Source organism: Phacochoerus africanus, chromosome 3 (genome assembly GCF_016906955.1).
Source record: "Phacochoerus africanus isolate WHEZ1 chromosome 3, ROS_Pafr_v1, whole genome shotgun sequence".
NCBI classification, from domain to species: domain Eukaryota; kingdom Metazoa; phylum Chordata; class Mammalia; order Artiodactyla; family Suidae; genus Phacochoerus; species Phacochoerus africanus.
The window spans coordinates 178400897-178418982 of NC_062546.1; the positions used below are offsets into that span (position 1 = coordinate 178400897).

The following is an 18086-nucleotide window of genomic DNA, read 5'->3' on the forward strand; positions in this document are numbered from 1 at the left end:
TTCCTTGGCTTATATATCCATTGTATTTACAGTCTTTACAATCAGCAGCCTTGAAAACATAATCTTGACTTCTATTTCACCTCTCATTCCCTCATTAATCACTCTTACATCTGTGTCATGCCACTACTCTGTTCTTGCTAAGGTTTCAGCTTACAACTGACAAAACCAAGAGATATTTTGCAATACTTCTATCATCTGACACAATGACCACATATGCTCAAAATTTTCTACTTTTCCTTCAGTGTTATTACTTTCTCATCTGTAATATATTCCAGTTTCTTTGTTCCTGCTTAAATACATTTGTATATTATGGTATATGTTATCATAACTAGTAGCATTTTTATAAACATTTTAATAAGGCCTGTGGTACCCACAAATCTTTTCACACAGCAGTGTGCTTGTTATCAAGTACCAAAGCATTCAAAATGAGTTATTAAAAATTAATTATACACTTTAAAAACTCTAACATTCTAAATTTGCTCACCTTCTCTCAGAGCTGATAAAAGGTAGCTGTACTACATTTTCCAGCAAATGTTAGGAAAAAACTCCAATCTTTTCTTCAAGGGAAATATAAAATTTTGATAGCAAATAAGAAAATAAGTGCTTTTTGAAAGCAACTCATATAAAAGTATTTGGGAAAATACTAAAAATAAATTAATAAATTAATAAAATTAATTAAACATATATTAGCACACTTTAAAAAGTTGGGAGAAGAAATTTTTATCTGTTCTTAAATCTATCAGAGTTTTAGAAGGTTTTGAATGTTTATAAATTTTCAAAAATAAACTTTCCAATTAGTGTGTAGAAAAAACTATTTAACATCATGAAAGATGGCAATTAATATCTGATCTCAACAAGAATCTCTGAACTATAAGTAGACAGGAATGAAAAAGTATCATGATTTAGTAAACACAGCCAATATTACATTTCTTTCATTTGGACTTATATATCTTTATGAGGTATGTTTTTCAACTATGACAGCTATTAAAACCAAATATTCAAATAACTGCACACAATTCCATTATTATTATATGATATTTTAAACAATTACCTGCTTTACCTACTAGACTGCAAGATATTTAAAAGTGGAGATTTTTGTCTTCTTCATCATTGTATCCCTAAGACTTTGACTGTATGGCATATTAGCAAATAATTATGCAATAAGTACTTTGTGAATGAATGACCAAAAATACTAGGAAGTACATTAAAATGAAAATATATACACATGCATACATCACACACACACATAAGTGTATGAATAACAGTTCAAGGCTGTTCATAACAGTTCAATTATGATTTTGAGGTTATGTTCTCATAAATGAAGATATCATAGTTGTCCTATATAATCCATGAAAATCTTTACTTTCCAAGAGAATCATCAGTGATATAAAGAATTAATATAAAGATAACAAAAATAAGCACAATCAATAAAATAAACTGTTTCCATAATAAGAGAACATCAGATAAATGACCCAGCACAAACAAAACTGTAAAAATTAAAAATTAGGCTTTCAAAAAATTAGAAAAAAAAAAATAACAGGATTTTTATTTTAAAACAGCTTATATACACTAATCTCATTAAGAATGTGATAGCTACTTATCATAATGTTTACCATGGTATAAATTTTCTTTTCATGCTATATTTAAAAACTTTTAATAATAAATTATATAATTAATAATTTAAATATATCCAATACTAAATTACACTTAGTCCTTTATAATATTTAAAGCAAGGAAGCCAATTTTATTTGAAAAAAAAATTAGATGCACAGACAAAATCACATTCTATTAGCACTTTAACTACATCTTTAAAAAGGAAAGATTCAAAGAGAAAAAAGCAAAAAAGAAAACAAATGCTGTTCCCAAAAGAGGATTCATTTGGTGACATAATAAATTGACAAGTTTCACAGGAATTATTAATTACATTCAGAAAAAAATTTACCTTATAAAAAGCTGAAATAAAAAAATGACTGAGTAAAGCTTAAGAATTCTATAGATGATATCTACCAATCATCCATGCCCAAAATATAAAGAGGTTTTTTTTTTTTTTTAAATGCATTTGAAAGGGCAATACGGAGCTAAAGAATAGAAAACATACAAAATGGAATGTATATTAAATAAGACAGTACTTCTGCAACAAATGTACTATTTCTCTTTTTTTAGCACCAGTATAAAACTTCCTGGAAAGTTTTCTCCCTCATTCTCAGGTTGATAGTTCCCTTAGTTATAAAAGTTTGATATTATCCAAAAATGTGTCCGTATATCCGTACAAAATTTTTACATAAAGAGAAAAAATAAGCTGCAATACTTAAAAGATCAAAATAAAATAAGCAAAGCCAAATTTAGAAGCAAAACTATCCCACTGATACCTACCTCCTGGAAATGCCATTAGCCAGACATTTATGGCTACAAGACTTAGAGGAAAGAGGTGATGATGTTGGAGACAAGTTGAGAGGGGCAATCAAACTGTTGATGATCTCAGTCAACTGCGCACTCTGCAAGACAACAGAAAACCTTTTACTGCTGCTAAGCAAGAAATATGAGTTAAATCTCAGATCTTTAGTGCCTATTAAAGCTTAACTTCTCATGAAACATAAATGTTTCATGTTCATGTTTCAGTATTTTTCTCTACAAAGACGATTTACACCACTACTGATTTTTCCATTTATCATAAGTAAATCTACATTTTAAAGCGCTCCTCTTTTTCCACATCCTTTTTTGTTTGTTTGTTTCAGTTCTCAAAACAATCATCTACAACAATTATAGGAAGTATAGGCCCACATCAATGGAAACAGTATATTTCTCTAAAAGAATGACAACTTTTCTGATCATATATAATCCATGTTCACTGGGGAAAAAAAGACTTTTAGGAAGAGGTTTAAAAAATGGAAAGAGGAGTTTCCACTGCAGCTCAGCAGGTTAAGAACCTGACCTATTGTCCATGAGGGTGCGTTTCAATCCCTGACCTTGCTCAGTGGGTTAAGGATCCAGCACTGCCATGAGCTATGGTATAGGTTGCAGATGCTGTTCAGATCCTGAGTTGCTATGGCTGTGGTGTAGGCCAGCAGCTACCTCTCTAATTCAACCCCTCACCTGGGAACTTCCTTATGCTGTGGGTGGGCCCTAAAAAGCAAAAAAAAAAAAAAAAGAAAGAAAGAAAGAAAGAAAAAGAAATGAAAATAAAAGAGTATGATAGAACTAAATATAATTTTTGAATTCTTCAAAAAGTTTTTCATGAAAGAGAACCTGAAATGTTTTACCCATTTATTTTCTTGAAAAAAATAATTTGTATCTAAAGACTTCATTTTAAAAATTACTACATACTTTTATTTTATTTATTTATTTTTTATAAGGCTGCACCCACGGCATATGGAGGTTCCCAGGCTAGGGGTCTAATCAGAGCTATAGCTGACAGACGATGCCACAGCCATAGCAATGTAGGATCTAAGCTGTGTCTGTCACCTACACCACAGCTCATGGCAACACCAGATCCTTATCCCACTGAGCGAGGCCAGGGATCGAACCCACAACCTCATGGTTCCTAGACGGATTCTTTTCCACTGAGCCACAATGGGAACTCCAAATTATTACATACTTAAATATGATTAAAGCTAGTTTTCAAAATCACCAATATAGACTCTTTATTCATCTACCAAGTATTCATTAATTTGTTTACACAAAGAAATTTACAGTATATCTCATATTTTCCAGTCTAAATCACTGACACACTCTTCTCATTGTTCCACCACCTCCGAAAATACCAAAAAATCTTTTTAGACCCTGGAGGTCGCTAGTCAGAGTTGTATGAATAATGGTCCTAGAAGGACAGTGTCACAACCAACCTCCAGCTTTACCCTAACAACCGCCCCACTCCAGCCAATAAAATCTCTTATACTTGAGTCCATATTTGGGAGAGAAAATTCACAGCAAAAATGAGAATAAAATTAAAATTAGCAGAGGAAAAAAGTGAACTCCAAAAACAAAAAACTCATCAAATTTAAAAGTCAAAACACTTGCTGGCTATTTATAATACAGTTTCTAATGTGAATGCATCACTGTGAAATTTACTTTAAATTATCTGAAGTTCTAAAATAAATTCACCTTTCAACTTATGAACAAAATATATTATTTAATAATGTAAGTATGCATTGATACTAGGAATTAATGTTATTTTCTAAAACTGCTATCAATCTAAAACTCAGAGTGCCTTTATATTTTAACTGTCAATTCTTTAGTTGTTTTTGAGGAACACAAGTTCAGTAGCAAAACATTCCTCAAAGTTAATTTACTCAATTCAAAGGATTACCTGATCCATCTTCAGGTTCCCCTATGGTCAGCAAATACTACTCTACCAATAGGTTACTTTTTAAAAAGTTATTTTTCATTTTTTTATATACAAGGAACTTATCTCTTGTCCATTCACCCTAATGCAAACTCAGAACTAATGCAAAATCAGAAGACTTAAAGGGTCAAGATTCTTCTCTCTTTTTTTTTTCTCTCCAGTCTTTTTAGGGCTGCACTCACAGCATACAGAGGTTTCCAGGCTTGGAGTTGAATTGGAGCCACTACACCATAGCCACAGCAATGCCGGATCCAAGCCGTATCTGTGACCTACACCACAGCCCATGGCAATGCTGGATCCTTAATCCACTGAGTGAGGCCAGGGATATCCAACTGGTTACTCGGATTTGTTTCCGTTGTGCCACAATGGGAACTCCACCAATAGGTTATTTTAAGAAAAATATGTGTAATACCAGCCTTGCCACCCCTTTGATACTAACCCCTAGACTGTCTTCAGCAAGAATTTGAAAATTTAATTTTAATTGACCTATAAAAACATTATTAGCATATGTTCCAAGAACATATTACCTGTTCATAGGCAATTTATAAATGACCTCTACAAGTGATTGCTGCTGCTCCTTTCATCCTATTCTTCTCTCCTACGTCTAGAACCATTACTATTCTCACAATGCCTGGTTCCCTTTCCTCCCAAAGCCTCTGACACTCCTGTCAGCAATGGGACCTAAAATGAACATGATACCCAAGGTCACCTTCATGGGTGAGCAACCTGTGCATAGCATAGGGTTGTACTCAGAAGGGATCTCATGTTTGGTTAATGCTCTGCTATCACTGGCTTAAAACTTTAAAACTGTTTTTAAAGGGATATGGGAGTTCATTGTGCACTGGGCCCAGCAAATTATCCAGTTCTGATGTTAACTCAATCAAACAAATTGATGTTACCAAGGAAAAAGAAAAAATACAAGACATCTCTTTCCAAAGGGTAAGTCGTGACCTACATGTTAAAAAAGCAAAAGATCTGACTGATCAAGTAAATACATCAGCCTGGATTATGAGACAACTAGGGTTAAACTGAAAGGGTATTGTTTCTATGGGATAAGGGGAGCAGAAAAAAACAGGGAAGACAAATATAACTAACATTAATTTAAAACACTGCTTTACATTCCAATTAACATCAGGTAATTACAAAATAACTTTCTGAATTATAAAATATTTATAACAGTATTTTGAGTATGCACTCCAATTAAGTAAAACTCTAGGCAATTGCAAATTTAACAAATATGGGGTAGGAGGAGGTGCCCATATTCTGAACTATCAGGATTAAGATAGTAGTAATCTGGTACTAAATTATTTCAAAATTTATGTTAGGAAAAAAACAGAAAAATTAGATATGGACAGGCATGAGAATACATATTATCCACTGGAACAAAATAATCATGCAGCTATAGTCCCAACTGAATATATTCAGCAGATTCAGTCTAGTTGCAAATTAGCAAACTCCTAGAAAGCCAGGTTTGTTCCAGAGCCACCAAAGTCTAAATTAAAATAAATGTGCTGATATCAATGACAAATATAGGACAGAATAATTAAATTTCTAGGGTCATCCATAAGAGGACTTAATATTAGGAAAAACTCTGGAACCAAAGCAATTCATTAGCGGTTTATTAGACCCTATTTCCATGATAATTTTTTAATGAGAGAATACATTAAATCCCAACAGTATCTTTCACTAAAACTCTCTATCAATAGATTAATCAAACCGTTTAGGTATGTTAATTGATACCACCATTCTTTCCCCATGAAGCAAAGTTCAATGATGAACAATTTTGCTAGAAAGCAAGATTTTCCAGCACTAGTATAAATGAGTTACCACCCTATAGCTCTGTACCAATACTTTACATATTATATTTAAATAACTTTAATTATATCAATATTATAACTCGTGACTAGTCACATTCTAAATATTTTAATTGCATTTAATGTCAAACGGTCAACTTTAATAACCAATATCTCAAGCAGACATACAGGTTTATTTAAATAGTTTATATAATCAATTAAAAGTCATTTCATGCCACTCACATTTTACGCTCACTTCACATTACCTGTTTTTCTATATTGCGAAGAAGTAGTGTAGGGCTACTTGGTGACATTTCAAAATCTTGTTCTGGCAAAGGATCTTGACTCTCTTGAAGAATCTGGGGATTTCTTGTAGTGTTTAATGAAGCTGCTTGGTCTGTACACTGTATTTGTTTTCTTAAAATGTCTTTAGGAAGTTGGCATTCTTCTAGGATCACTATCCCCTAGGTAAACAAGAGTTGCAATGAAAACACACTGACTGCTAAGTCAATTTTAATGCTACAATGCTCTTGAACCATGCTTATTATTCCTTGGAAATCAGAAAATAGATATTTGAAAGTGCCATTTAACTCTGTAAAAGAGTTGCTGATTTAAAACATGTGCAGCTAAAAGAACATGTTTATTTGATGGGTTATGCTTGTAAAATATTGTCATAAATTATATACATGCAGTTATTTTTTGGGTTGGCTTTAGTTATTGGCATTAAAAACATGATACATGTAGAATAAAATGAAAGGCTTATACACAGAATATAAACATATTTGACTAAAACTTAGAACATTTCTGGATATAACCTTCTGGTGTTTCCGTCACTAGCATTTCCATTTGAGTTTTGTATTTGATCACTCCTAATTTCATAAATTAAAATACCAAACTTAGAAACATCCAAACAATAATCTAACTTTATACTAACTGCTTTCAGAGCACTCTAAGAATCCCAACCCTGTTGCTGCTAGCCAACTAATTGGCAGGACTGAATTATGGAGAAAAAGCACTCCATGGGCCACAGTTCTCGTTGCTTACAGAGTAGATGAGTTAATGATAAAGACACAAGTTTTCAACTTTGATGGACAGTTTCTGAAATGTAAATAACTAAAGAAATGAGAAGGGATCTAGCTGCCTCTGTACCCCCTGTCTACCATTCCCCCCCGCCACCGCCCACGACACACACACTTATTACTCAACTGGCTTACTTAACTTTCCCCCACATTCCCAAGCTTCTTCACTACAACTATCCTCAAACATAGGTCTTGAAGAGACAATGAAGACAGGGGTGAGGGGGAAAAGGAGTGCATATGATCTCATATGATCTTAATGGCTTCATAGTTCCATCGTAAAACTTCTTCCCTTCCCACCCCTTCTACTTCATTTCCCTCTGCAAAGAATAATATATATTATTACATAATGTGTGTGTGTGTGTGTGTGTGTATATATATATATGCATATGGCTAAAATATTATATTATTTTAATTAAAAATAGACTAAAACATTAATATATGTGTACAATATTTCATGATGAAACAAATTAAATGACTTGTGTGCCAGCTTATATCATGTATAAGAGCTATACACTGGATGGAAAATACCTATGCATTATATGCTACATACAAGAAGTCTTACTTTGCACTATAAAGGATAAGAATGTATCACTTTAGAATTAACATATTCAGATATAGTATTAAACACACATTTTATTATTTTATAGTTACATATTACAAATGATGCTTGGTGAGACTAACTTTTTTTACCTGCACTTGTAACAGAGTACCTTTACAAAGAGAGGGGGATCCAACTGTTGATCCCATCTCAATGACTATTTTTATAGAACACACAAATACAGCTATCAAGAAATCTGAAGAAATACATTTTGGTTATGTTTCACTTGATATTTAAAGAATTGAGTTAGACTTAATAGACATAGTATTATCAATCTTGAAAGTCCTTAATAGTGTATGAAATGCCTACCCAAAATTTGTACAAGTTTCTTGTAGGTTATTCACAAGTACCTCTATACAAAGGAAATACAAGTTTTCAGAGTCCTCATCCTGGCTCAGTGGTAATGAACCCAGCTAGAATCCATGAGGATGCGGGTTCAATCTCTGGCCTTACTTGCTCAGTGGGTTGAGGTTCTGGTGTTGCCGTGAGTTGAAGTGCAGGTCACAGATGTGGCTTGGATCTGGCGTAACTGTGGCTGTGGTGTAGGCTGGCAGCTGTAGCTCCAATTCGACCCCTAGCCTGGGAATTTCCATATGCTGCGTGTGTGGCCCTAAAAATACCAAAAACAAAAACAAAAAAAAACAAGTTTTCACTAATTTAATTAAAATTCCCTTTGGAATTTGATTATAGTCTATATTATGGGCCAGGCTATTGTGAATTACCCTGCATTCATAATAATAATTAAAATCACAAAACAATTACAATTGTTTTTATTGAAAAAACGATTCTGCATTTCAAAAGCCCAATTCCCAAACCTTTCAAATACAATTTTTTTTTTAAGTAGGAGGCCACGTATAGTTAATTCAACAGAGAATAAACAGTTTAGGAGTTCCCACTGTGGCTCAGCAGGTTAAAAACCTGACATAGTGTCCGTGAGGATGTGGGGTCCACCCCTGACCTCACTCAGTGGCTTAAGGATCTGGTGTTGCTGCAAGCCACAACACAGGTTGCAAATGCAGCTTGTCAACGCCTAGCCTGGAAATTTCCAATGCTGCAAGTACAGCCATTAAAAATAATAATAACATTTTAAAAATTGAACAGGGGAGACAGTCATAGTCAACTTCATAATCTACTTTGTTCTCTTAAACTATTGCCCTGGACAAAACTCTCACAGCTTAAGAATGGCCCACAATTTTTCTCTGCCATAGCCAAGAACAGAGAAGAAAGGAAAGAAGGTTAAATCTTTTAGAGACACTGCAGAAATAGTCCCTGTTCTTAAAAATCAGGAAAAGAATATACATGGGTTGGATTATCATAATGTATACTTTATCTTACAATTTTGTTAATTGTAACTCATTATTCTGGAGTTCCCTTTGTGGCCCAGTGGAAACGAATCCCACTAAGAACCATGAGGTTGTGGGTTCGATCCCTGGCTTTGCTCAGTGGGTTAAGAATCCGGCATTGCTGTGAGCTGTGGTGTAGGTTGCAGATGCAGCTCGGATCCCACATTGATGTGGCTGTGGTGTAGGCTGGCTATAGCTCTGCTTAGACCCCTAGCCTGGGAATCTCCATATGCCACAGGTGTGTCCCTAAAAAAAAAAAAAAAAAAAAGGTATAATTCATTAATCTGAATTTTTATGAAATCATGAAGAGTCTAATGATAGCTAAAATTAGGTAAATAACAGAGGCATGAAAACATTTAAAAAGGATGAGTTCTGTTAACTTAGACAAGTGAAAACTCTAGCATAAGATGAAAGCAAATCAGCTGTTCAGAGCAGACAACTATTCCTGATAATAAGCCTATAGACATCCCCATCCCCACTCCCAAGGTCCTCAGAGAGACAACACAGTGTGAAAAAATAAACAACTGCCTCACCAAAATATGTATTATTTATATAAAGTCACCAAAACTAATTTTAAGCAAGAAGTTTAAAACAAACAAAATACACAACTTAAGATGTGGAAGAACCTGTTCTAAGATAACAAAAGAAATCTAGAAGAGAAATAATTTAACATAGGATATCCAGCCTCTCAAAAAACTATTTTAATTTTTTTTCTGGAAGTTAGAAGAAGCTGTTCTCTTACTGAAAGCTAGAACAGAAAAAAAGAGAAATATGGAAGCTGTAATGTGTGACAAAGTAGTTGCAAGAACAGAGAAGGGATGTTGCTAATACCTGCTATATATATTTTTTTTATGTAACTGGAAATTTGAGAATACTGCTTGTACATTTTGATATTTTTGATCTAAAACCAAGCTCCTAGTTTATCTAAATCTTTTTTTTTTTTTTTTTTGGTGTTTTAGGGCCGCACCCACAGCATATGGAGGTTCCCAGGCTAGGAGTCAAACTGGCCCACACCACAGCCATAGCAACTCAGGATCCGAGCCGAGTCTGTGACCTACATCACAGTTCACGGCAATGGAAGATCCTTAACCCACTGAATGAGGCCAGGGATCAAACCTGAATCCTCATGGATGCTAGTCGGGTTTGCTAACCGCTAAGCCATGAAGGGAACTCCCAATACCTGCTTTCTTCTCTCCAAAAATTTAAGCAAAATTTAGACCACCTGGAGTGTGTCATTTGCCCGTTTTGACACTAGTAAAACACTGTGTTTCCTGATCAGAGACAAAAACCAGCACTTATTTAAACAGGCTATTTACAAAACAGCATCTCAATTGTTTTCCCTTCTCCTTATCACCAAGTTAACTGATAAGAAAGGTTTTTATTTTCCTTAGCGATATATTAAACAAAAAGTTCTGTCTCAGTTAAGATGCATTAAACTGAGTTCCCATTGTGGCCCAGCTGTTATGAACCTGACTAGTATCCATGAGGATGTGGGTTAAGGATCCAGTGTTGCCGTGAGCTGCAGTGTGGGTTGCAAACATGGCTTGGATCTGGTGTTGCTGTGGCTGTGGCATAGGCCAGCCAGTGCAAGCTCCTATTTGACCCCTAGCCTGGGAATATCCATATGCCACAAGTGCAGCCCTAAAAGGCAAAAAAAAAAAAAAGCATTAAATCACTCTTCTCAATTTTTAAAATACAATAATTCAAGAATGTAGAAGAGGAAAAAAGTGCTATTTTACCAATTCAGTATAATAACTGAACTGCACATAAATAAGCAATTAGACATCTTAATTCCTAAGAAATATAAGGATAAACTACCAAAATAAAGAAATACTATATTTAAATACCATAATTAAAGTGACATTTTCCATAAAGCAAACATAATCTGATTCTTAGGGAACAAAGGGCCAGATATACATCTAGTTAGAACCAAGAAAAATGTAAGGCCATATAAATTATTATGGGAAAGTTTATATTTATTTCCTTAAAGTAATTTATAACAAATAGATGTTATATAAGCATATAATCAAGCAAAAAAAATGTTTAAATAAGTATAAAACACTGCTTAGAAAACAGAGAATATTAAAATACCCTTTCTCAAGTCAAAGCAAAATGAATCAAAATGTCTAGATTCAAACATAAAACTTAGTTACCAATTCAACTAGGAACCCACTTTCTTGGAAATTTCCAAATTGATTTAAACTTGACTTATTCTTAGAACTCTACTGGGTTTAAGAAATATTTGTGACAATATATCTTTCAAGAAAATAATCATATCTATCCTTCTATCCACCTTTCTATAGACATCACCACCAAATTTTACAATTAAACAATATTCATGACTTCCTAGCGTCCTCTCCATCTGTTCATAACTCATACTTTCTGCTCCTTTGAATACCATACTAATTGGTCATTCCTAAAACAGATCAAGTGTGCCTTCAAACCTTTAAGGAATCCCTTTTCCAGTCCCATAAGTTCATTAAGCAAACTACTATTTATCCTGCAAAGTCATAGTGAAGCATCATCTCTTTACTGATGTATTCTCTGACCTGCTAATCCCTGAAGTCAGGAGTTAAGTATTCTCTCAACGCCACATCTATTTCTTATTAAAAACATGTATCACTGCACATATACTTTATGCTGCCATTAACTATTTACGTAGTCTATCTCCCCTACCAGAATATAAACTCATGATAGAGTTTAAAACTTTATTCATATGAAGATCTTAGGTGGGATAGGCTAACTATGTGATTCATGGACTCTACTTCCTTCCCTTCTCAGCTTTTTCTTTTCAGACCATTCACCATCAACCTTACATTATTATCTTTATTATGTCCACAGTTTCACCATATTGAAAATAATCTCTCACAAAAACAAGTTAGAAAGAGATATTTAGCAACATGTAGATTAAATAGGACTTCATAGGATTGCATGAGAACTCCTTATATTATTGCTTCTATGCAAAAATATACAAGTTCCAAACAAACAGCCTATAATTTGGGGAAACTATATCTTTAGGCTAAGGAAAACTTACCTTAAATTTCTCCTGCTAGGAATTAAAACAATATTTATTTCTGTAATCATTTTCTTAATTTCCCCCATTAGACTAAAATCCCTAAAAAATGTAATAATTCTGTAAGTTTTGTTTATCACTTTATATCCTAAACACATATTAGGCACCTAATAACTGTGTGAAAGGAAAGAATGAAGAAGAGGAGGAGGAAGGGTAGAAAACAAAGAAGGAAAGAGAGATGAATAAATTCTATTAAATAATTGCTACAATATAATAGTACATCCTTAACTGCCATTTCTACTGAAATAACTCCAAATGTACATTTTATGAACCTGCCTCAGAGTCCCTGTTATGGCTCAGTGGTTAGCGAATCCAATTAGCATCCATGAGGATGTTTGATCCCTGGCCTTGCTCAGTGGGTTAATGATCCGGCGTTGCCATGAGCTGTGGTGCAGGTCCCAGATGCAGCTCGGATCCTGCATTGCTATGGCTCTGGTGCAGGCCAGTGGCTACACTTCCGATTGGACCCCTAGCCTAGGAACTTCCATATGCCATGGGTGTGGCCCTAAAATAAAATAAAATAAAATAAAATAAATAAATAAATAAAGCCAATAGATTGGAAGCTTGGGGTTAACAGATGCAAACTATTGCTTTTGGAATAGATTAGCAATGAGATCCTGCTGTGTAACACTGAGAACTATGTCTAGTCACTTATGATGGAACATGATAACAGGAGAAAAAAGAATGTATACATGTATATGTAACTGGGTCACCATGCTGTACAGTAGAAAAAAAATTGTATTGGGGAAATAACAATTAAAAATTTTTTTAGAAAAATGAGTTCCTGTCATGGCTCAGTGGTTAACGAATCTGACTAGGAACCATGAGGTTGCAGGTTTGATCCCTGGCCTCGCTCATTGGGTTAAGGATCCTGCATTGCCGTGAGCTGTGCTATAGGTCGAAGACATGCAGCTCAGATCCTGTATTGCTGTGGCTCTGGTGTAGGCTGGTGGCTACAGCTCCGATTCGACCCCTAGCCTGGGAACCTCCATATGCCACAGGAGCAGCCCAAGAAACAGTAAAAAGACAAAAAAAAATTTTTCTTTAAATAAAAAATAAAGCCACTCACTAAAATGTCCCACACAATTTAACTTTTATCAAATTGTGATGTTATCAATATCACTTGAAATTTTATCAAATATTCAAAGGATAATTCCAATCTTTCAAAAAAAAAAGAAAATTGCAGTGGTGTGTATATGTCAATTCCAAACTCCCAATTTACCCCTTCTCCCCATATTTCCCTCTTGTACAGTAGAAAACTGGCAGAACACTGTAAACCAGCTATGATGGAAAAATAATCATTTAAAAAATAAAAAATAATATTAAAAAAAACCAAGTACACACGGAACATTCTCCAGGATAGATCACTTGCTAGGCCACAAAACAGGTCTCAGTAAATTTAAGCAAAATGAAATCATATCAAACATCTCCCAACCACATCCCACCAGTCAAGAAATCAACTACAAGGAAAAACAGCAAACAGAAGCCAAAGTTGGCAGAAGGAAAGAAGTCATAAAGATTAGAACAGAAACAAATGAAATAGAAATGAAGAAAACAACAGAAAAGATCAATGAAATTAAAAGCTGGTTCTTTGAAAAGATAAAAATTGATAAACCGTTAGGCAAACTCATCAAGAAAAAAAGGAAGAGGGCTCAAATTAATACAATTAGAAATGAAAAAGGAGAAGTTACAAATTGACATCATAGAAATACAAAGGGTCAGAAAAGACTACTATAAGAAACTATATGTCAACCAAAAAAAATGGACAAATTCTTAGAAAGGTATAACTTCCCAAGACTGAACCAGGAAGAAGGAGAAAATATGAAAAGACTCATTACAATCACTGAAAGTGAAACTGTGATTAAAAAACTTCCAATGACAAAAATCCAGGACTGGAGAGGCAGATCAAGACAGCAGAGGAGTAAGACATCATGCTTACCTTCTCCCACAAACACATCAAAAAAAACACATCTACATGTAAAATGACTCACATGGAACATTTGCTGAATGCTGGAAGAAGTTAAGCCTCCAAAAAGGGCAAGAAACTCTTGACATAACTAGGTAGAACAAAAGAAAGAGAGAGAGAGAAAGAAAAGGAATCAGGTCAGGACTAGTATTCCTAACAGATGAGGAGGTCAGTAGAGACAGAAGGACCTCAAAGTCACCAAGAAAAGTGCAGTGGCTGGACTGAGGAGGGCAAAGCAGAGTGAAAGTCACACAGATCATCTGCACTACTGCCCTGGACACCACAGCCTGAGAGTCTCAGGTGAAGGCTGGGAGCTGAGCCTCAGGCTCCAGAGGTCAGTCCCAGGGAGAGGACCAGGGTAGGCTGTGTGGGGACAGCCTGAGAGGCAAAAGAGAAGTGTGCCACAGGTGGGGGAGTGGTGTGCTATGGGCTAGGGAGGGAACGCAGGAGAAGGCCTGGGCCCGCAGTCAGAAGCAAGGTGCCACTGTTGGGGAGGGCGAGAAAGGATGGGTGGACTGCCATAGGAATCTCCCTGAGCACATGAGAGCTCTCAGAGGTTGGAGTGCCTCTGGTGGAGGCTATGGGTGGTGAGAAGCCACTTGCTCAGGTTGTGGGAAACTGGGCACTTCTTATGCAAGTGACAGGTAGCTGGATACCTCCTGGGTGGGCTAAGGGCAGCAGGGGGCTAAGTGTGATGTGGTGCCTCTTGCGTGATCTACAGGCAGCAGGGATGGACAGCGGTGGCATCTCGGAGGCAGAGGGAGGCATTGCCTGCCACAACTGGGGGCCTGTGACTGGGCTCCACTTGCAGCCACAGTCACCTCAGGGGTTGGCAAAAAAAAAAAAAAAAGAGGGTAGTGCAACTAAACACCACACATGGTTGTTCTCACTCCCCTGGGAACACACCTACCATGCAGCTGCCACTAGCAAATGCCCTAGGTAGGGCCCAGATGCTTGATCACTGCCCCTTCCCAAGACCCTACAACTAGAATCAGCTGGTGCAGCAACTCCTGCGTGGGACAAGCAGGACAGGGTGCTTCGTGCGTGGTCTGCAGGTGGCAGCAGCAAACCACCACAGTTATCACTAACTCCAGAGGTGGGTGTGCCCTGCTACCACTAGGGGTCCTGAACAGGCACCACTTGCAGTTCCAAAAACCTCAGAGGAGGGCACTGCAACCTACTGTTGCTCTCACTCCCCTGGGAACTCTCAGACTCTGCTGCTGCCACTGCCAAATGCTCTGGGCACCTTGCCAATCTGCCTAAGGCTTATCACCACTTCCCAGGGCCCTGCAACTAAGAGTAGCCTGCACCACCTTCCTGCAGGTCCTTGCTGCTGTTAAGAGTCCAGCCACCAGGCATTGACTACTTGCCCTACCCATTGCCTCCTTCTCCCTGGAAACACACTCAGCACCCTGGGGATAACAGCCTGCTCACACTGAAGAAAGAGACAGCAAATCTTTACACTTCCCACACCAAAAATAAATAGCAATCCCCCACAAAACATGAACGGGCACTCTTGCATATAAGTAGCCCTCCAAGACTACAGGTTGGCTTCCCTAAACTCACAGAAAAAGAAAAACATAAGCAAGAAGAAGAAGTTCAGGAATCACTCCCAGTTAAAAGAACAGGGGAATTCACCTGAAACAGGAAACAATAAAACAGACCTCTGCAGTCTGACAGACACCGAGTTCAAAAGAAAGGTAGTGAAAATACTAAAGGGGTTAAGGCTGAATATCAAGGAATTAAGTGTGGATATGAACAGTAATGCATATTCCTTTAGAAAGGAACTAGAAAATACAAGAAGGAATACAGAAAAATTAGAAAGACAAAAAATTGCAGAGATAAAAACTGAGCTAAAGGCAATAAAGAGCAGAATGAATAATGCAGAGGAATGAATTACTGACTTCGAAGATAGAATAATGGAAATAACTCAGTCAGGACAACAGACAGAAAACCAAATGAAAAAAACACGAAAGCAATATAAGAGACCTACAGGATAAGATAAAGAGGGTCAATATATGCATATCAGGAATTCCAAAAGGAGAAGAAAAAGAAAAGGGGATTGAAAATATATTTGAAGACATTACATCTGAAAACTTTTCAAATCTAAAGGAAATGGATATCAAGATACAGGAAGCACAGAGGGCCCCAAACAAGTTGAACCCAAATAGGCCCACATCAAGACATATTATAACAAAAATAGCAAAACTTAGATAAAGAGAGGATTCTAAAGGCAGCAGGAGAAAAGCAAAACATTAATTATAAGGGAACCCCCATGAGGCTACCAGGTGATTTCTCTACAGAAACACTACAGGCAAGAAGAGAGTGGCAAGATATATTTAAAGTTCTGAAAGGAAAAAATTTGCAACATAGAATACTCTGTCTAGCAAGAATATCATTTAATATAGAAGGGGAAATGAAGAATTTCTCCAACAAACAAAAGCTAAATGAGTACAGTAATACTAAACCCATTCTAAAAGAAATACTGAAAGGGCTTCTCTAAATAAAAAAAGAAGTCAGAAGAACTAGGATGGAGGAAACCACAACTGGAAAGTAATCAGTTAAATAAGCCAGCATATGGATATAAAAGAGAAAAAAGATACTGTAAAAGCAATGATAAATAGCAAAGGAACAGCAAAAGGACAAACATGATGTTAAAAAAAAAAGACTTCAAAATCATAGCATGTGGGAAAGGAAAGTAAGAAAATACAGATTCTTTTTTCTTTTTTAATTTTAATAATGAGTTTGAGCCTATATGACTACCAGGCTAAAGCAGCAGATATAGAAGAGGATTACCATACTTAAAAAACAGGGCAACCACAAATCAAAACCAGACATTACATTCACAAAAACTAAAAAGAAAAGTAGTCAAGCATAAAATAAAAGGAAATCATCCAACCAAAAAAAGAAAGGAGAAATATAGAAGCAAATGGAAAACAAGGTTTAAAATGGCAATAAATAGATATCTATCAAAAATTACCTTAAATGTCACTGGACTGAATGTTCCAATCAAAAGACACAGAGTGGTGGATTGGATAAAAAAAGCAAAAACCTACAATTTGCTGTCTACAAGAGACTCACCTTAGGGCAAAGGACACATATGGATAGAAAGTGAGGGGATAGGAAAGATATTTCATGCCAAAGCTCAAGACAGGAAAGCAGGAGTTGCAATATTCATATCAGATAAAACGGACTTTAAAATGAAGGCCATAAAGAAAGACAAAGAAGAATACTATTTAATGGTAAAAGAATCCATTGAAGAAGAGGATTTTACAATTGTCAATATATATGCCCCTAATATAGGAGCACCCAGATACATAAAACAAATACTAAGACATAAAAGGAGAAATTGATGGGAATACAATAATCATAGGAGACTGTAACACCCCACTCACATCAATGGACAGATCCTCTAGACAGAAAATCATTAAGGCAACATAGATCCTAAATGACACAAAAGAAAAGTTGGATGTAATCTACATTTTTGGGACATTACATCCAATAAAATCAGAACACACATTCTGCTCAAGTGCACATGGAACATTCTAAAGAATTGATCACATACTGGGGCACAAAGCTAAGCTCAACAAATTTAAGAGTATATAAATTATTTCAAGTACCTTCTTTGACCACAAAGACATGAAACTAGAAATCAACCACAAGAAAAGATATAAGAAAAAACTAACCACATGGAGACTAAACAACATTTTACTAAAAAAACAATGGGTCAATGAGGAAATAAAGAAGGAAATTAAAAAATACCTCGAGACAAATGATAATGAAGACACAACCAGTCAAAATGTATGGGATACTGCAAAAGCAGTGCACAGAGGGAAAATCATAGCAATACAGGGCTTCCACCAAAAAAAGAAGAAAAATATCAAATTGACAA

At 35.7% G+C, this 18086-nt stretch overlaps 1 protein-coding gene across 1 annotated transcript in view; it reads right to left on the bottom strand.

Annotated features, from left to right (window-relative positions):
• The window catches only part of KANSL1L (KAT8 regulatory NSL complex subunit 1 like), a 184618-nt gene that overhangs the window by 105069 nt on the left and 61463 nt on the right, over positions 1 to 18086 (bottom strand). Inside the window, exons 4-5 of the mRNA XM_047773390.1 lie at positions 6402 to 6599; positions 2374 to 2495 (exon numbers count right to left, since the gene is read on the bottom strand). Of these exons, the coding sequence (XP_047629346.1) occupies positions 2374 to 2495; positions 6402 to 6599 (320 nt within the window). The remainder of the gene's footprint in view (positions 1 to 2373; positions 2496 to 6401; positions 6600 to 18086) is intronic.